General features: G+C 37.7%; 1 protein-coding gene across 2 annotated transcripts in view; it reads left to right on the top strand.

Moving 5' to 3' along the window:
* Nucleotides 1-21744, top strand: part of PRKG1 (protein kinase cGMP-dependent 1) — a 1080615-nt gene that overhangs the window by 421157 nt on the left and 637714 nt on the right. For both annotated transcript variants that reach the window (XM_059662699.1, XM_059662698.1), the window contains exon 3: nt 6580-6693. In XM_059662699.1, coding sequence (XP_059518682.1) covers nt 6580-6693 — 114 coding nt within the window. The remainder of the gene's footprint in view (nt 1-6579; nt 6694-21744) is intronic.

Raw genomic sequence — 21744 nt, 5'->3', positions numbered from 1 at the left:
AAAAAGTTAAAAATGGAACTCCCGTTCGACCCAGTCATCCCACTTCTAAGAATATATCCCAAGAGACCAGGAACACCAATCAGAAAGGACATATTCACCCCTATGTTCATATCAGCACAATTTACCATAGCTAAGATTTGGAGATAGCCTAAGTGCCCATCAGCAAATGAGTGGATTAGAAAACTGTGGTACATCTACACAATGGAATACTATGCTGCTATAAAAAAGAAGAATAAAAAAGAAAAAAGGAACTCTTACCATTTGCAATAGCATGGATGGACCTGGAGAGCATTATGCTAAGTGAAATATGCCAGTTGAAGAAAGATAAATATCCCATGATCTCACTCATTTGTGGAATATAATGAGCAACATAAACTGATGAACAAAAAAGATCCAGAGACAGAAACACCTAAAGACCGTCAAACCTCAGAGGGAAGGTGGGGGAGGGCTGGCAGGGGCAAGGGAGAGGGTGGTAAGAGATCAACCAAAGGACTTGTATGCATGCATATTAGCATAACCAATGGACACTGAGGCAGTGGGGGCTTGTCCTGCGGGGTGGGAGTGGCCAAGAGTGGTTAATGGGTGGGGGGGGGCGGAGGAGACATATGTAATACTTTAAACAATAAAAAAAATACTATTATTTCAAATCTGTAGTGTGGTAATCGAGGCATAGAGAGCTAAATAACTTATGAAAGATTCTGCAGCCAGTCCGTGCTAGAGCCGTGACTTGATATTCACAAGTACATCTGAAAAAAAAAGTTGCCATTCTAACATCAGTGAAATATTCTTGTAAGTCTTGCTTCAAAAGTTTCTGTAATCACTTCTATTTCAGGTGACATCTGCTGGGGAAAATTATTCAGTAAAGTAGCTTGTGGCTTTATTCAACCCAATGAGAACATGGTTTTCTTAAGTATGGCAACCTGGTGCTAACATTTTTTTTATTGCAATTTACATCTGGTGGAGGTTAAAATAACACAGAGGCAAAAGTTGTCCCTTTAAATGTATTTTGTATGTGCACAGATTTACTTGACATCAGGGTTTCTCAACTTTGGAATTACATTTTGGGGTGAATAATGCTTTGCTGTGGGAGCTGTCCTGTGCATGTAGGATGTTCAGCAGTGTTCCTGGCCTCTGTCCTTGAGATTCCAGTAGACTCTTCCTAGTTATGACAACAAAAAGTGCCTCGATTCATGGCCACATATCCCATCTATATATATATAAAAGCCAAGGACTGAAACGACCAGAATGACTGGTCACTATGATGTGCACTGCGGCCAGCCAACTGGCCTGAAGGGGGCAGGGCCAGCAGGCTAACCTCCCGCGTTCCCTTCCCCTGGCCAGCCGAACCCCATCGGCCCGATTGGCCCGATCAGGGCAGGCTGGCTGGACCCCACCCGTACACAAATTCGTGCACTGGCCCACTAGTGAGGTTAATATTGCCCCCAGTTGAGAACCATTACATTACCTCATAAACTCTCCCCTGCTTAATATTAAAACATAGCAAAAACAAAACTCATATAATGAGCACCTACAAGTCTGAGAGTGACATTTGTACTCCTGTCATTTGCCTGTCTCTAAGGAAATACAATTGTATATAAATAAAACTGGAAAAAGACAAATACAAAAGAAAGCAAATCCATAAGTGAACCTCCTCTCCTGTCAGAAATACAGTGGGGCCTTGGCTTACGAGTGTCCCGACTAACGAGTTTTTCAAGACATGAGCTATCTCTCTGCTGATTTTTTGCTTTGAGTTGCGAGCTAAAATTCGGGTTAGGAGCCAGCTTCAGATACCCCACCGCTAGTTGGCGCAGCGAACATCACAGTGAATGCCACCACATCAGCCCAGCATCATGTGTCTCACTCGTTCACAATTGATTTGACATACGAGTAATTGGAGTTACGAGCTCCGTCACGGAACGAATTAAACTCGTAAGTCAAGGCCCCACTGTATAGCCATGCTGGTGACAATACAACTCAACCACATAGTGTTGAATTTGGTTCAATCTAGCAACTACAGAAACCTGTATGAGGGAATTCATAATGTAAAGGCTGTGGCTATACAAAAATGTGAAAGTATAGTCATACAGATTAGATGAGAAAAGAGATGGGAGGTCTTGTCTAGGTGGGACCTTGGATATAAAAACTGTCTCCTTTTAATGGTCAATCAAGTTGTTCTGAGTGTTCCAACCAAGGTTGTTGGAACTGAGCACAGTGTGTATAATTAGTTTATTACCAGTCATCCTATTTCTGCCTGCCAGTAACAAATCTCCAAGCTGATTTGCCTTATTATGAAAGTTCCTGTGGCACAAAACCACAGGTTGGTAAAAAACCCATAAAAAATAAACAAAGCCAGGAGATTCTGGGTCTCCTGGCCTACTGATTCTTGTAAAAGATAGATAAAATGTGGTATATGAATCGTGGTGCCAAAAAGCAGGAGGTAGGTTGATTGTTGCTCGAAGTGGCAAGTTTTAGGACTTATGACGCAGCCCATTCCAGATCATAAATGGGCATATGGTAAGTGAAATAGAATAAAAAATGCATTCAAGTTACTATGGTAGAGCTTTCATTTAGTGATGCTAATGGCAGGAGTGAGAAAAGAACTAAGTGAAACTATAAGTAAACCTAATTTTAGCCAACTGTTTCAATATCTCTTTGCAAACAACTTGACAATTCAGAAAAATCTAAATAAAAATTATTTGAATGTTTCTTTACTTTTCTTTCCTGGCAGAGATACTGCATAGTAAAAATAACACCAATATAGTATCACACTTTTTAAAAAAAGCAAAAGTGAATAAAAAAGAGCAGAAACAGAAAATATAGATTAGCCTCATTCCAGAATATCATTAGTTCTCAAAAAAAAACAACAACAACAAAACAAAACAGTTCTAGTAACCTCTAGTCTCTGTTTGTTTTATTTTTTAATATATTTTTATTGACTTCAGAGTGGAAAGGAGAGGGCGAGAGAGATAGAAACATCAATGTTGAGAGAATCATTGATTGGTTGCCTCCTGCATGCCCCCTACTGGGGATGGAGCCAGCAACCTGAGTATGTGCCCTGGACCAGAACTGAAACCAGGACCCGTGAGTCTGCAGAGCCAAACCAGCTCAGGCTCTAGCCACTTTTTAGTCAGGGAAAATAATGGGAAAAGTCCAAAGCTTACTAGACTGTATTGAAAATCTTTCAGCTACTCCTTTAAAAAAAATGATTTGAAATCTAACATACTTGAAAATAAAACTGAAAAATCAGAAGTCATGAATAAATGCTGATCAATGTCTTCTAGTTCTTTAATGAAATAGAAATTAATCAGTGCTGACCAGAAGTAAATTCATCAAAATGGGCTCCTAAAGTTAATAGCAAATGATAATTATATAGAAACCTTCAAGCATGGTCTGCCTTTACAGAGGTTTAAGCCCCTGGGAAAAGCATGGCACATATTCAGCCTATTCGACTTTTCCTGTTTGCTTTACCTCCCTTCCCCCACCCCCACCCCCCACCCCCCGCCTAAAATAGCCACACACAGTTGTACCTATTTTCTGTGCAATTGGATTACATTCAAAACAAATCTCAAAGGTAGCCACAGAGTGAAAAAAGGAGAGTCTAAGAGAGGGCTGTGGCTTTAAGATGCCCCTAATACTTTAAATCAAGTTGATCAGGTGGGAATAGGGGCCACTGGGTGTATGAGTGAAGTTTTAACTGTCTTGTTCTTAGTTTTCTTAAGTGGATCACACAGGCCATATTTAGGAATCATTTGTGAATGTATAATCACTTCTAATTTTGCTTTAAGGCTAGTGTGTGGTATAGTATCACACTTTTTTAAAAAAGCAAAAGTGAATAAAAAAGAGCAGAAGCAGAAAATATAGATTAGCCTCATTCCAGAATATCATTAGTTCTCAAAAAAAAACCAGTTCTAGTAACCTCTCGTCTTTGTTTTATTTTTTAATATGTTTTTATTGACTTCAGAGTGGAAAGGAGAGGCCAAATTCACATTTCACATCAATAACTCACTTTACTGGGTTCTTGGGAAATAGAATATTTCTAAATGTCTCTCGAGGAACTCTCATTGAGGGCTGTATGTACTTAACTTTCTTTTTAGCTCCCAATCATGCCTGCCTCCCTAAATAACTCCCTCCCCATCCCCATTATAGGTGCTACGGAAGGATAAGAAAGAGATCAAAGCACCACTCGGGGCATATTTAGAAACACTGTGTTACTGTTTAGCATTTAAATTTTTCTGCTCATTAAAAAAATATATGCAGTGCTTTTTGGATCATTCTCATCTTTCATATGAGATCAGATCCCCTACTTGCTTGGCTATTGTGAATATATTGAATCTTCAGTGTTTAACCTAACTTGGAAAACATGTTTTATTTTTTGCTTTTCTAATTAATATCAAATATAACCTTCTTAAATATAGGAAAGCAAATTATATATAATAATTTATATCAATCTTTTGTTTAAAATGAGTTAGACATGAAAAAATAAGGCAAATATATGTCAGGAAAATGAGTTGGAACCAGCAATGGCCTCCTGGTTCATGGGCTGACACTCAACCACTGAGTCATGCCAGCTGGCTATATAAACTTTTTTAAAGAGTTTTTTTTTTTAATTTTTGATTTTATCTCAATAGATGTTTGAAAAATAAATTAGGATATCAACATTGTGATTTTATAGATATTACTAGAGGCCCGGTGCACGAATTCATGCACGGGTGGGGTCCCTCGGGGTGGCCTGCGGGTGGCCTGGCGCCACCCCCTCACCTGCTCCACCATCCCACCTGCAGGATGATCGATCAGTGCCTTGGAGCCAAGTGGAGGCTCTGCCCCTGACCCCTGCCACCGTCTGTGGGGCCATCAGTGGGGCGATTGGGCCCCCGCTTGCACCCGCCTTGGCCTGGCGCTGCCCACTCACCTGCTGTACCATCCCACTGCAGTCCTGCTCTCCTCAGGGCCCATTAGGGCCGGCAGCGCCTCCACTGTCACCTGCTGCCAGCACCACATTGCCAACTCCTGCCATGTTCTCTGCTGCCCCCTGGTGGTCAGCATACATCATAGCGAGCAGTCGAATTCCCAGTTGAACTCCCAGTCGAGGGGACAATTTGCATATTAGGCTTTTATTATATAGGATTGCTTAGATAAAACTAGATTGATTTTTAAAAGGAGGGCATGAACTTAAAGCCAAAACTCTGAAAAGTTCAGTATTACAGGAGCACACAGCTATGGGAACAATTGTGAAGTTGATGAATGAAGGCCTGAAGTTGGCAACAACTTGGTAGCATTAGTGGTTTCAGTCACTAGCTCATGGCAAGGCTTAGGCTTTTCTTCTGTAGACTGTGGGTAGGTAGGTAACCTGGAGAAACAGTAGAAAGGGAGGATTAAAGTTAGAATCGATTGTGTTACCTTTTTTGTTTCTCCCCTCGTTTTGTTAGGTGATAGAATCACTGTGTACAGAGCTCTGACATTTTTTTAAACGTATTTTTTAATTCCCCTCATAAATAGCATTTTCTTACTTGCAGGCAACAATGTGTATCGAGTGAAGAATGTTCCTTTAGCTTTTTCCTTCTTTAACATTTCATTTTCCAGGTCCTTTGTGGAACCTAAACAACTCCTAGTGTCTCTTTCCCTCAACCCTTGTGATTGGTTCTTCCTGACAGTCAGTGTTACAGGCTGGGAAGCTGAAAACAGAGACTTGCTCAAGTCAGATAAGATGTTTAAAAATAAAAGATACCATGAACTACAATTAAGTAATGCCCAAGGGTCAAAGTCATCTCCCTTTCCATAATAGCTGCCTTATTCAAATAAGAATTCTCAAGTATGAGGTGTGCTGTAGAAAATGTAGTCACTCAGTTTTTTTTTCAAAGTCAAAATGACATTAAAATTGGAATTAGCATAGTTTTCTAATATCACATTAGGAATAATTTCACATTTTTACATTTTTGTCTCCATCTCTTTCTGGGGTTTTCTTTCAGTCTCCTGTTAAATCTTATCTGTGATTAATTTAATTTAAGAGAGGATATGGATTTTTTAATTTGTATATTTTATTTAGTATTTTGCATTACATCTTGATGATGACTTTGTTTTAATTGGTAACTGCTTTGCATTTTTATTTTATTTTTTATTTTATCTTTTTTGTTTAAAGTATTACCTAAGTCCCCTTTTCCCCCCATTAACCTCTTCCAGCCTACTCCCGTCCTCCCCTCCCCCCCAGGCCCTCCCTGCCCCATTGCCTGTGTCCATGGGTTATGCATATATGCATACAAGTTCATTGGTTGATCTCTTCCCACCCACCCTCCCCTGCCTTCTCTCTGAGGTTCAACAATGTTCCATGCTTCTATGTCTCTGGGTCTGTCTTTGTTCATCAGTTTATTTTGTTAATTCGATTCCACATATGAGTGAGATCATGTGATACTACCTTTCTCTGACTGGCTTATTTTGCTTAGCATACTACTCATCCATGCTGTTGCAAATGGTAAGCATTTTTAAAAACAAGCCTAGCACTCCTCATTGCATAATGGAAATGCGACAAATAAAATGAAGCATGAAGGAGAATTAAAATAATGTGTTCTGCTTTCTCCTTTTTAGATGGGAAGGTGGAAGTGACAAAAGAAGGCGTGAAGTTGTGCACAATGGGTCCAGGAAAGGTGTTCGGGGAGTTGGCTATTCTTTACAATTGCACCCGGACAGCGACCGTCAAGAGTAAGGCTTTCATTTTATTTTTTTCAGATACTTTCAATGTCTTTTTTCCCTAGACCAGTGAAATGTCCATTAACACACTTCTTGATCTAATCTTTGCCATTTTATTAATCTATATTTCAAGTTTTGCTTTGAAATATAGCCCATCTATTCGTCTTTCTACTAAAGGATGATTGTTACTCAGTTTTGTATAACTCAAATTTTATTGCTGCCTTATGAAAAGTATCCTTTTAACCTAGAATTTGTATGATTATCAGTTTTTAAATTAAAATTAAATAGGAGCAAGACCTTTTCTTTTTCTGCCTTGAAAAACCTCAGAATCATATTTAAATTATTTTTACGTACCTGCTATTTTGGGTTACATTCCCCACATAAATGCTCACTCCATGGCTTAGAAAAATTGAGAGGAGAAATGTTGATCTCATTCAAACGTCAAGTGAGATATATCCTGAATTCTAAAACTGCTTCTGCATATATTCTTGTCTTCAGCTGCTCATCAAGCTGAATATTACAGCATTTTTCTTTTCTACTGACTGAGCTTATTTTAAATCAGGGCAATAAAGCAGCTTGTTTCCCTAATTTTACATACGTGTGTATATATGATTTCTCTGGCAACTTTTATTGCTTGGTAGAAGCAGCTGCGATAGTTAGAGGGGGGAAATGTTTTAAACCCTCCTCCTTCCTGACTGCAGGATGCAACGAGTGTGTAACAAACAGCTGAATGCAAATGCCAACCATGGAAGGTCCATTTTATCTTTAGGTGAACATGTGTAATGTGTGTTCCAAAAGGTTTTCGGATACATTATGCTGTGGATGATAGCAATCACAAATTACTGTGATTAGGTTGTGTCGTTTTAAAAAATGTTGTTGAAAAAATGACAGTGCTAATATCAATCAGTTTTATCTGGATGCCACTGATTATTTTGTTGTTTGTTTTCTCTCAGAAATATGGCAGTGATTGACAATATGACATTGAAACTTGGGTTGTAAAGAACTTAAGAATACATGGTCAGCTAGAGTTCTAAAAATTGTCTTATTTGTCTTATTAGTGGATCATCTTTTTATTCATTCAAATTATCAATTACAGTTGGGGCCCTTATAAAGTGAGCCCTTGTTGGTACTTGATTCTTGATCTCTAAAAGCATAGAACTCTTTTTGATTGATAGGCACCAACATGTTTTTATTTCATGTGATGATTTAATTACATGACTCAAAGAATAATGAAGACCAATGAACATAACAGATTCTGCTAGAACTTCAACTCACTTACGAAGTACCTTAACTAGGAAAAGGCATAGTCATGACTCCATTAAATGAACAAACTTAACTACCATGCTTTCTTTTTATGAGAAATAGGCAAAACAAGAACCAGAAAAGAATATTTTGATTGAGCAGGTTTTCTCAGAATTATGAATAATATTTTTTAAAGTTTAAAAATATTTAAAATTTTAAAATTTTCAGTTCTGTATACTGCTCATTTAATCCAGTTAAACTGCAAAATTCCCAAAGGTCACCTAGTGCTTAACCTTTGAAATTCTGAATTTTTATTAAATAATTTTTTAAAAGTCTAAATAATGTATTTAAATAAATTTTGCAGCAAAATTTTTTTAATAAGGTGAATACTTTGCTTCATAAAAATCGACTGCCTTATTTGCATCTTATAAAATGGTATTAATCTGTACTAGCCTCTATTGCACTTCTGTTTGGTAAATTTAAATGCATCTTATTTGACAATAAGAAACTAGGTACTGAATGCAAATTATAATACTAATTTTGGGGGGTCAAAACGTCCATTATTAATGGAAATTAGTGATGGAGTATGTTCTTTAACACAAACTCAAGAGGTTTCATGTGGGGGTGTGTGTGTGTGTGTGTGTGTGTGTGTGTGTGTTTGGTTGTATTTGAGAAACAGCCTGGAGGTGAAAAGGCTTTGTTCATGAGCAAGGAATAATATCTATGAACAGTGGTTCCTTCTAAATGTTGTATAAGAACTATAATGTGTGAATAATGATTGTTTGTTGTTCAGGACCTTTTTATCCTATCTCCTATACTATCCAGGGGCATTGTACTTGTGACTGTGATCCTTAAAACCATTTATAATTTAAATTATAAATTATACCTCAGGCTTATCACTTTATAAATCTGATTAGATTCCATTGTGAGTACTACTTGTACCAAATTACTAGTCAATGCTATCATATTCTTTACATGTGACATTTTAAAATGTCCTTAAATGGCTTTTTAGATCCAATCATTTCTCAGGATTCAAAATTTTGTCCATTTCTTCTTAACTATCATTTTGCAGGTGATGACCATTTTCAGTAAATTTTGAAATGAAGTCGTCCACTTGAGTTCAATAGTCTAAGGAGACGGCCATTCTTACTCAATAGCTTGTCACTCACGTGCCTCTTTTTTTCTCACTTACCTGGGCTTGTGATTTCCTTTCCCCAACATCATCCACTTTCTTTTATGATTGAAAATGTTGAATCCTTTCTGTTTTCTTGCTCCCTAGGTTAGCCTGAAATTTTAATGCATTTTTAATCTCACAGTCGTAACTAAATCCTAGTTGGCATCAAAGAGCTCTTCAATATAATTGAGTCATTTCTTGTTCAAGATGGCACTTTTTTAAAACTATGTCAGACCATGAATAAATTCCAGTGACTTCTTCTACTAACGAATGTGATCCTAACACCTGTGGGTTTTCTTTAACTTAGGACATAAAAAATAGCTTTATTTTTTTTTATTAAGGTATAATTAACATTTAACATTATATTAGCTGCATTGTACAGCATAATGATTTGTTATATGCAGAATGGTCACCACAGTGTCTAGTTAACATCTGTCACCATCCTTTATTATAATTTTTTCTTGTGATAAGAACTTTTAAGATCTACTCTCTTAGCAACTTCCAAATATGCAATGCAGCATTATTAACTATGCTTGCCATGCTGTACATTATTATATTCCCAGGACTTATTTATTTTATAACTGGAAATTTATACCTTTTGACCCCCTTCACCAATTTCACCCCTCCTCACCTCTGGTAAACACCAACCTGTTCTACCTATGACCTTGAGCACATGTCTTTCTTTTTTTATTTATTTCACATATAAGTGAGATCATGTAGTGTTTGTCTTTTTCTTTCTGACCAGGGTACTCAAGGTCCATCCGTGTTGTAAAAAAATGGCAGGATTTCTTTCCTTTTTTATGGCTGAATAGTATTTATAGAAATATGAAAAGAAAGCATATATGGTATGGTGCAGATCTGTATTCACAATCTATTGTTCTATAAAACAACATTATCGATTTTCCCCCGAGGAATTTGGATGCAAAAGTATATAAAATCAACATGATACTGGAGACAAAATTCTAACAAATATCCGGAGGTTATTCACAGCTTAAATAGGCTAAAGTTTTCTTTATTAACTGTGATATGAAAATGGCCACTTGTGTCTATCCAATCACAAGCATGCCAGATGCCAGGGGGAGGAAGAGAGTCATTTGTTTTATTAGATTTCCACAACACCAAACAATTACTGTCTCCAATGCTGTTGGAATTTCACATTCTGTCTACATATTTTGGGATTCCACAAAGCAGAGTTCTACCATCTATTTTTAAGCCCCACAAGGATAGGAATTTCTAATGTGCCCCTTGAAAACCCCTTTCCACACAATTCCCATGCCCAGAAGCATGTCATTACCACCTTTCCCTGCTGTTTCACTCCTGGTTGTGATTTCACTTTCACTACCCTCACAGCTAAAGTCAGATCAATTTACACTCTGGACTTACTGTCTTGCTTCTAGGCCCCAGGTTCTTAGGAAAGTTGAAGTTACTGGAAACCTAAAAATAAAAAGGAAAAGGCTTTTCCTTTACAATGAAAGAGGGATTCAGAGATACAAACCTTATGTGTGAGTTTGCAAGGATATCTATGTTCTCTTGCTTTACTTGGATTTCCCTCAACCAGTTCTCACAACTACTCAGGGATTGTTTTTAAAATATATTTTTATTGATTTCAGAGAGGAAAGGACAGGGAGAGAGAGGGACATCAATGATGAGAGAGAATAATTGATTGGCTGCCTCCTGCATGCCCCACACTGGGGATCGAACCCACAAGGCGGGCATGTGCCCTGACTAGGAATCGAACCATGACCTCTGGTTCATGGGTCCATACTCAACCACTAAGCCATGTCGGCCAGGCACTCGGGGATTTTTTTGAGGTTTGAATCTTATGGCTCTTTACTCCAACTTCAGTTGTACATAAATTGGTTATTTTTGCCTGAAGATACTAAATTGAAGCCTGTTCCTCTTCCTTTGAGTTTCCAGCTCACAATTCCCCAAACCTTAGGCAGCATATTATTCTAACAGGCTCCTTCCAATAGACTTCAATAAAAACCCAAGAATAAAAGGTCTCTCTTTTTGGATAACATTAGATACCAGTTTAAGATGATCACCGTAGAGAGTTATCTACAAAGCATGGCTACAGTGGGTGGGTGTGAATCGACTTGAGCAGTTATTTCTCCTTAGATTATTTATAGCACATATTTAAAAACTCCTCAGCATTAAAATACTTTAGTAGTGACATGAAAGATCCTAAACATTCTGCAAGAATCTAATTGATGACTTTAATAACACTTGGTAAAAATATTTTTCTGCCTTAGTTTGAATACTCTAAGTTTCCATATTTAGACTTTCCTAAAATATTTGTATAGGGGGACATTGACTAATTAAACTATTTTCACTGTGTCATAGACATTTTGAGAACAAAGTTAAAAGGTTTGGATTTTTCTGTTTATTTTTGTTTTTAAAATAAATTTGAGTCTGTTCAGTGGAGATGACTTGTGCATTCCCCTGTAGCTCTGTTTCAAACATCACATTATTCAACCTGACTCAGAAAAGTCTGCCAACCTTCCAAAACCTAAAAAGATAAATGGGGGTTGGGGCGGGGGGAGGGAGGAAGATTTGACTAAAATTTCTTACTCCAATACCTCTAGGTGCTGTAAATGTAATGCTATACCCATAAGGTCAATATACAGCGCTTTTTATTGGTAAAGGAACAAAAGAAATGAATGCCGATTTTATTGTTATTAAAAGGAAGTAATAGACGAAGCTTTTCTATAGTGGCTCTAAGGTGTAGGGTCCATAAGATAACTGAATCAATAAGTAAGGATTTAGCCACCTTTTAGATAACATCATTGTGGAGTTCCATAAAGCATCATATTTATCATAAAGATATTTTCACATGTGAAAATGAAACAACATTGTCTGCAATACACAAAATTGTCCTATGGACAGTTATTACCTCGGGTTTTAATGAGCAGGAGCAACAATGTACTGTCACACTCCCAGTGCCACAGCACAAAAGCAGAGGAGGTGACTGTGGTAATGAAAAGTCTCTGTTCTGCTTTAAGGAGGCAAATTAAAAAGATGCATGCTTTGCTTTCTCCCAGGCTACAGCATGCTTTCTTCCAGGAATCTTGAAAGGAGAGAAGTCACAAAATAGGCTGATGAGTACTAGAAACATGACCCTGAACACAGAAGGGAAAAAAAAAATCCAGTAATTTCCCAGGAACTGTCATCATCTTGAACAATGAAGTAAGCAGTGGGTTAGGGCAGCATCCTGGGGAAGCAGGTCCGATTGTTCAATGAGTTAATTAGACAACATTCTTCTTAGCACACTTTTTATCACAAGTGTCTATTTAAAAAATACTGTGAAATTAGTAACATAAATCCAATTATGTAACCCCTGAGAAATACATTTCTTTAATAAAGGAATCAATTCACTAGGTATCCATGTTGCCACATAACGGATTAACATAAACAAATGGATATACAGAAGCTATTCTTTCATTCTTTTAATGTCTAAGTGGATTAAGTTACAAATTTCTTTGATGGGTGTTTTTGTTTTTTTCCTTATCTTGATGGGAACTGTTGTAGACAGCATTTACTTATGACTTATATTTAACTACCAAAGAAGATTTGAGTCCAATATTGACTAGGCCTGGTAGACCTGCATATGTTAGTAATGCTTCTTAGGGGAAAACAAAACAAAAACCTCTTACAATCAAGGGAAGGCAATAGTACTTAATTCCTTAAGATTAGATAAATTATTTTCTCTCCTCCCCCCTTTAATTATTCAATCATCGAGGCCTTGAGTGTTCCTATATCTAGAGAATAGTCAGGCTTTAACTGGTAGGAAAGTGTTATCTTTTAAAAGATCAGGAGTAATTGAATAGTAAATATGAACAATAGGCAAGGAAGACTGATTTTTTAGCAGTCTTTTTAATCCTGTAGAATTAATAATATTTCCACAAAGACCTGCATATAGGACACTCCCACACAAGGTAAAGCTAATGTCAGTTTTTGGTATACTGTGTGGCCACTCATTCATTTAATAAATTGCCAAGAGGTAATTTTCATATTTACTGAGCTGGTTGAAAGAACCAAAAACAGAGCAGTTGCATTGATCTTTTCAGAGTGAAACACAGCTTTAGTGGAAGAGTACCAGCATTGTGTAGATTATTAGCATCTTTTGAAGATTATTGAGAAGTAAAATTAGGATAACAGGTTGAGGGGGGGAGGAAAAAATTTTAAAAAATCATGGTTTGCAGGGCCATGTTGTTAACAAGAATAACAACTAGATTTATTGAATTTGATGGCTAAGATATGGGCTGGAAAATAAAACGGAATAAATTTCATTTGACTTTTGTTCTTTTTCATACTCATGAGTGTAGTTTGGATTAGAAGGAAACACATGTAGACAGACATTTGTGAGAGAACAGCTGGATTGATGATGTCTGAGTAAGCGGAATGTTTTTCACTGGTGGGTTATATCCATTTTACTGTGAAAAGTGTCCTTATAGTCAGTCTAGGTGGACATCGATTTAATTCATAGTGAGTGCCCAGGAAGTCCTAGATGGGTTGCATGTATCTTAGCATCTGATAATTACAGGAATAAAAGTCGTCATGAATTGTAGTCACCGAGAAAACATGGGGAGTTCCTTGTAATTGAGACTTGTAGATATGAGGCTGGGGGTGTTGTAGAATATAGGTAAGAAAGTGAGCCAGCTAATTTCCACACAGATCTTGAAGAATTTCATTTTCACTGTGAATGTGATAGTAGATCATAGAAAGCCAGTAACGACTTTTCAGAAAGGCAGGGTGTAAACTATACACTGTAAAGGGTCAAGAATTGATATGAGCTCATGTAGCTGAACAGTGTTGTCTATAGCTAAGTGTTTTTTACTATGGGTACATGTTTTCCCTGTAGGACAGTCTGCCTTACTAATAATAATTCACTCTTTATACCCTCACTAGAGGCCCGGTGCATGAAAATTCATGCACTGGAGGGGGTTTCCCTCAGCCTGGCCTGCCACTGCCAGCAGTGCAAGCCTCAACGGGCCCTGGTTACCTGTGCCTCAGGCCAGCCCTGGGTGGCTGGGCAGCCGCCATCTTTGAGGGTCTGGCAGTCAATTAGCATATTGTCTCCTTATTGGCTGTGGGCGCTGCCATCTTTGTGGCATATTAGCATATTCCCTCTTTAATAGATAGGATAATTCTTCCCACATCTAATGGAACAACTTTATTGACTTGAAAGCACTGTTGTCTGTAGTTTTCTGAGTGGAATCAAACAGTGTTATTCAAACTATATTTATTTTGTTTTATTTCCAAAAAACAAATTGTATGGAGTGCTTCTGTGTATGAAATTTATAAATTTCTGGTTATAGAGTGGGGGAGCAGTCTTCTGGAGCCCCATTCAATGGCCCTATGTTTCCTTACTCTTACTCCTTCTCACTCCTACCCTTGGATTAAGTTCTTCTCTGGCATTTTGTTATTTTAGGTCAGGTGATACTGTTTAAAAACCTCTGCTGTTGTTCTATATAAGGTTACTTTGAGTTTCTAGGTACTGGTAATTCTTTATAAACTACCTTTATATACTTACACTTGGCTGTGTGTAGTATCACTATCTTCACAGTGGTCCTGTACCACAGGAATGAATAGCAATAATAACACCATTGCACAGGTGAGGCAACTGTGCTTTAGAGCGCTTCTGGAACTTCTTAAGGTCACAAATGGATTGCTAAACTATACCTTTCTCCTTGATAGCCCCCAGTAAGACAATGATCTCAACCTTTATTTCAACCTTTATTTGTTGAATAACCTTTCACCACATTGCTGACAAAGTTGGTTCAGACAGATGTGTACTTAGAAAGAACTGGTACAAGAAACACTAACATCAAAAAACAAACTACAGGTAAGAATACAGGGGACTGTGGGTAGATCAAAAAGGCTGTGCATTCCAATGCAGTTCTTCTGCTTGGAGGCATCACTCCGGATTGTGTTGGCTAAAGTCCTGTTGCCATCGCATCCCTTTCGGGTGGCACTCTCAGGACTTCCCTGAGAAAGGTTTGTGTGTTTGTGGGCTGTGTACACAACTACAAGTAGGTGCCTAGTGTATCGAGCTATTGGAAAAATTAAGAATAGGTAGCTACTGGTCCTGGCTTTAAAATGTCAGTTATTTTCTATAGTAATATTTCAGACCAATGACACTAATAATTTTTATCTTACGGTGCAGCCTGGAAATTCCAGACTTCTGGTGTCCAATTTGTTGTCTTCTTTGATTGCCTTAGCAAAGAACGCTCATCTCTTCTGTGCTTACCACACTTTTTCTGGATAAAGATGTTGGTCATGGCCACAACTCTCATAAGAAGGAATAAAATGCTGTTCCCTCCCGCCCCCCAAAAATTCAAGTTCCTTTTACTCTGGTCAAAGCCTTGGCCCTTTATCTATAGTTTGAAGTTAGCAATTCCTGATTTCCCCAAAGTTACAGTTATCCCTCGTTGTTGAAATTTGCATATTCATTGCCTTTCACTGTCATTTAATGCTTATAGGTGGACATATAACAATTTATATGGAATTTGTCACTGATATACAGCCAATAAAAGTTATCCATTAAGCTTGATCATAACCTGGAGTGAGTTATTAAAAATATAGGAAATGAGGTCCTTACTGCTGTGGACTGGCCCAAATTATGTGCAGCACAAAATGTAATTATGAAGTTTTAAGACTATCAAGATATTCAAAATAGAGTTTCTGAAATGCTAAACATCTGAAACTTAAATTTGAGTTGGAAGAGGCCTTAGACATCAAGAATGAAGTGCCTTTGTCTGTAATTAGTTTTAGGACTAATAAAAATGGAAATGAACTCTAGATGTTTGGGGCTTTTTAAAATTAGATCAAAATATATTTTCCGAGTCTCAGATTTAAAAAGAGAGACAGAAAGAGAAAGAGCTAAATGAAAGATATAATCTTTTATTTACTCATTCTCTAAATCTCTGACTTGTGCTCAGTGGTTTTCAATCAGAATAACTTAGGCCATAAACAATAGCAGATAATTATAAAAGCAGCAGGAATATTTTTCTGTATTGACTTTTTTTCATAATACTCATTTGAATTAATTTAATATGCCTCTTTATTTTTTTTCATGTTTTTGATCATAAAAACAATGTTTAGAAAATATATACACACAAAGATTTTTAAATCATTTATACCCCACTACCCAGAGAGAATGCTTTGAACATTTTGCACTTTCTTCTTTCTCTCCCTGAATGTCACACTGCTTCTCTTTCTAATGCATATGCTCACATCTGAACATTAATCATTTGTTTACATGCTTCTGCTATTCTTCAGGTTTTATTTTGGGTCAAGGTGGATTTTCATTTCCTCTTTGAGCTTTGCACATGGAGGGTGACATAACTGTGACTTGTCTTCCAATATTTTTCTGTTCAGTTTTTGCTATTTAAAAAATGGTCTCGCCCTAACTGGTTTGGCTCAGTGGATAGAGCGTCGGCCTGCGGACTCAAGGGTCCCAGGTTCAATTCCAGTCAAGGGCATGTACCTTGGTTGTGGGCACATCCCTAGTAGGGAATGTGCAGAAGGCAGCTGATCGATATTTCTCTCTCATAGGTGTTTCTGACTCTCTATCCCTCTCCCTTCCTCTCTGTAAAAAATCAATAAAATATATTTTTTAAAAATAATAAAAAATGGCCTCTTTTCTATTCTTGATGTGCTTATTCTCCTTGGTCCATGCAACTTAATACCTTAACTTAGACTATTAATACTTGGTATTCATGTTTCATGAATACTTTGAATTAGAAGCTGTTGTGCATGCCCTTTGTTAATAGGGCTGATTAACCTGGAATAGCAAGCGGTGGTGAGAGTATTGGTGTCTTTCTACAGATATGTCCAACAGCAATGATTACCTGGTGGTTGCTGTGGCATACATTCAGAGCATTTGAATTTTAGGTTTTCCCAAAATTTGCAAAGACATTCTGGCATTCGTGTTAGGACTTGTAGTTTTATTTAGTTGAGTCACTGGGTAGTTTGAGATTTCTGGAATAAGTCTGTTTATTGACTTAAACTGCTCAGCAGAATCATTTTAACAATTAAATGTTGGGAAGCTTGATTCATATACAGCCATGGCATTAACATCTCAGAGCATTAGTGAAGTGGGCACTTTATTTCTTTTCCAGATGAGTTATTGAGGCATATGAATGTTTGGCATTTGGGCAAGCTAAGTTCTACTTTTCCTATAAACTGGTTCTCAATTGTTAATATTTGGGAAATGTGTTAGTCCATGTGCTAAACTATGCAGGATAATTTTCAAATTTTAGGATGAAGTTTATAAACTGATAGCCCCAGTACAGATAAGCTGCCTTCTGATATATTCTTTTCTTTCCAAAAAGTGTTCTTCTTAAGCAAGTCATTCCATAACCATTTAGAGTGATCCTATGCCTTCCTTCATCAGTAGGAAGCTTCTATCCACTTTGGCTCTTCAAAATATAACTTATTTATATTAGGCTTATAATCTGGGCTTGTAATTAAAAGTTTATCCTTAGTATATTCTGCATAGTGCTTTTGTACTTCTTCAAAACTCAGCTTTTGAAGTAGAATTGTTATCAGTGGAAGTGGAGTTCTTGGGGTACGATGAGAAAAAGGATTTCCTGAGGCCCCCATGGGAGGATGGGGTTTCATGGAAAACTTCATTGATGACATATAATTAAGGAGGTTCCCTTCCAAGTCCTGTCTCCATCTGTCCTGCTATAGAAAAGCCCAATCTTATCTTCACCAGGGCCAGAACTAGGCCACTGTCCAGAATTTCTGTTCCGTATTAAAATACAGTCCCATCCAGTATCTGGCTAGCTTTGCATGTGTTCCCAGCTTCAGTCCATTGTGTGTGGAGTCCGCATGGCAATAGGCCATGAGGCCTCTTAAGGCCACATGGCTATGGAGAGAGGACAGGTGAGCACATGGGTGAGTGCAGGTCACAGAGCAAGAGCGAGCCAGTGGGAACAAGAGAAGAGAGGAAACTCTGGGGATTTTAACCAGGAGCTTCTTCAAGCAAACCAATGAAACTTCCAAGATTTCAGTCACTTCTGATGGGGTCTACCCCCTAGCCAATCCATTATTCGAAGGCTAGATTGACAGACCAGCACCTCCCCTGCACCACTGACATTACTGTGCATGTGCTTATCTCCCCCTACTTCCCTGACAAGTCAGTGCCTGAGGGGGGAGTAGGGAATGTTAATCCCCTTGGAGGGACAGTGCTGAGATTCCCGGGGGTACAAGGCTGTGGCTTCTTGGTGAAGCTCCCCGGATGACCATGCTCACAATGTCTGATTCCCTTTGCTTTTTTCCTGTATTAATATTAGCTAGCTACTTACAGTGATCATGATGGTGTTACAGCTAAGATCACCTCCTGGAGACCTAGGAGAAATGTTGAAGGCCAGTGGTTAAAAGTCTTTTGGATTTGGCCATAGTGAGTCGCTGTAAACTTTAACTTTGGTCAGGTGGTATTTAGAAGCCCATAGATACTCCCCCCACCTTCCCTCCTCCGCCCCCTGTCACCCCCACCCCCACCCCCTGCACACACACACAGAGCATTTAGAGCATAGAGAATACTGACAGGAAGGTATTGACGGAGGTTATTGGTAATATAAAAAGATTCCTAAATAGTGCTTTAGGCCTTACAGTTTTCTAAGTAAATGGCTATTGTGGCATGCATTTTAGTTTCCAATAGGTAGTCAGAAAGGACAAAGAAAGGGTAAACTTCAGAAGTTTTATTAATAAAATTGCTTTTATGTATATACTCCTTAAGAAAATGCATATTTTTAACTTAAAAAAAGTTGTATTTTTTTTTCACATGAAGGCCAAATCCTGGGTGTATCTAAATGTTGAAAAGAGATATAAAAAACGAGGAACATATTCTGAGCATTCTCTCTCCAGTGCTTGGAGAAAAGAGGGGAAAACCCACCTAGTGTCAAAGCATGTGAATATATTTACAAATAAAGAAAACCAGTCAAGATAAGAAGCACACACATGTAATACCTAATGTTTATGGAGTTTAGTAGAGCTCATACAGGGTGAAATTAATCTTCTTGTTGAAAAAAAAATTGATGTAAAGGGATAGCATAGAGAAAATAATGAAGGAAACTTGAATATTTGTACAGCCTAATGCTGTTTTACTATTCAAACTTTTTGGTTCACTAGAATATATTAAGTGTACATTGATTATAAAATTCCTTATTAATTATGAGTCTTTTTGACATTTTAAATCCTAGCTAACATTATTGACATAATTCCAACAGTGCCTATTTTTATTCCTTTTAAGGGAAATCATAGTAATTTTGGAACTTAATAACAACAGAAAGACTTTTCTTTCTGTTAGTGCTGACATTTTCTGCTTAGAGTTTTGAAAGAAACCTTGAAATGCTTTTCAAATATCTTAGCAAATTATGAATATAACATTATGCTCATTTGAATCACACAAGTTTGCAGTATTTAAGGGCCTTTTTTTTAAGAGAAAAAGAAAAAAAGGTTATGTATCATGGGGAAGAAAAAAAATAAACGTTTTGAGTTCATCTGCAATAATATTTCTACATAACTTGGAGGAATATTAGCTTTTTTTCTATTATGACTATACTTTAAAAATACTATTTTAGCTTAGCTAGCATAGCTCAGTAGCTCAACCTATGAACCAGGAGGTCACAGTTCATTTCATGGTCAGGGCACGTGCCTGAGTTGCAGGCTCAATCCCCAGTGCGGGGCATGCAGGAGGCAGCTGATCAGTGATATGCTCTCATCATTGATGTGTCTCTCTCTCTCTCTCTCTCTCTCTCTCTCTCTCTCTCTCTCTCTCTCTCTCTCTCTCTCTCTCCCCCTCTCTCTCCTTCTCCTTTACTCTCTGAAATCAATAAAAACATATTTTTTAAAAAATACTATTTTAAGGAGTTCTTGGAAATATCTTGGAAAATTCAGATGCAGGCATTATGTGTATATACTGACACAAGGAATTGAAATGATTTCCCACCTTCCCTTTCAACCTCCCCACCCCTGTTTCTTCCAGAATAAACTTAACTCTCCTTCTCAGACTGGGACACAGTGGCAAGTGGCATGGACTTTAGACCCAAGTTTGACAGCTCTATTTCTTGGGTCTCTACCCTAAGCAAGACATTTAATTCATGTGAATCTAAATTCTAACGCGAGACACTATGGAATTAAATAAACAATATGCAGTATTCAATAGACACTCAGCAAATATTTGCACTATGCCTTTTGAAAGAGCACTAGATAGATAAAAGGGACAGGAGACCTTCCATTTAAAAATAACTTTCTATCTAATGACTGCCTATGAAATCCCTGCCTGCTTTTATCGGCCCCACTCAATATCCTTCTCCTTTTCTCTAACCCCTTCCTCGTTTGTATCTCATTCTGAATTGTGGTAATGTCTCCTTCCCTAAATCGCCAGGTCTTTATACGTCTAGAGACTATGCCTTAATTCGCTTTTTCCACATTTCCACTTTACATTTTCTTGGGAAGCTTGTGTTGAACTGCCTGAGGGTTGGAGAAGGTTCTCATGGAATGAAAAACTCAATTTGTGATAGCCTTCAAGGACACTTCTTAGAAGCTGGCATACTGTCACAGAGACAGACATTCCTGCATCTAAACCATGAAGATTTCTTTAAAAAACTTTTTTTTCAATTACAGTTGACATTCGACGTTATTTGTATTAGTTTCAGGTATACAGCATAGTGGTTAAACAATCATATACTTTCCCAAGTGTTTCCCCTCGATATTTCCAGTACTCACCTGGTACCATACATAGTTATTGCAGTATTATTAACTATATTCCCAGTGCTGTACTTTACATCCCCATGACTCTTTTGTTATTATCAATTTGTACTTCTTAATTCCTTCACCTCTTCCACCCAGTCCCTCAACCCTCCCTCCTCTCTGGCAACCACCAATCTGCTCTCTGTGCCTATGAATCTGTTTCGGTTTTGTTCGTTCATTTTGTTCTTTAGATTCAGCCGTGAAGATTTCTTTTTGTTTGTTTGCTTTCCATTTATTTTTTAGAGAGAATGGAAGGGAAGGGGGGAAACAGAGAGAGAGAAACATTGATGTTAGAGATACATCAAGAGACACATTGGTTGGTTGCCTCCCGCACAGGGATCTAGCCTGCAACCAAGATGTGTGCCTTTAACCAGAATCAAACCTGTGAGCCTTCAGTCCACAGGCCAATTCTCTAACCACTGAGAAAAACTGGCTATGGCTGAAGATTTTTAAATGATGATGCATTTAGACTATTCATTACTACTTCTTAAGGCTTTATAATACTCTTGGCAGAGTCTTAAACAATCTAAAGGAAATATCTGTAGATACCATGATGATGTTTTCATTTATACACAAGTTTTAGCAGTACTTTTAAAGGGTCCCTTCCCTCATCTGGGTATTTAGTCAATTTGGAAAACTTATAATCTAAGCACATTTATCAGCAAAACTTCTTTTTGACCCATGAAAATGAAGGAGAGTGACTGTAAAATACATTCCTAAGCTGTACTTCCATTTTACTCTACTTGTGACACTGCAAATATTGTCGATGCATGACATAAGGTCAGAGTAATTCTGATGGATGGGCTGACTGAATTTGCTAATGATAGAAAAGCCTTTATTTGAAATAGGCCATGGCATGAAATGGAATTCAACCTGGACTTACC

The sequence above is a fragment of the Myotis daubentonii genome, chromosome 13 (assembly GCF_963259705.1).
Source record: "Myotis daubentonii chromosome 13, mMyoDau2.1, whole genome shotgun sequence".
In the NCBI taxonomy this organism is placed as follows: Eukaryota; Metazoa; Chordata; class Mammalia; order Chiroptera; family Vespertilionidae; genus Myotis; species Myotis daubentonii.
The sequence above is the reverse complement of the archived record's forward strand: the minus strand, read 5'-3'. Positions and strand labels throughout refer to the sequence as shown.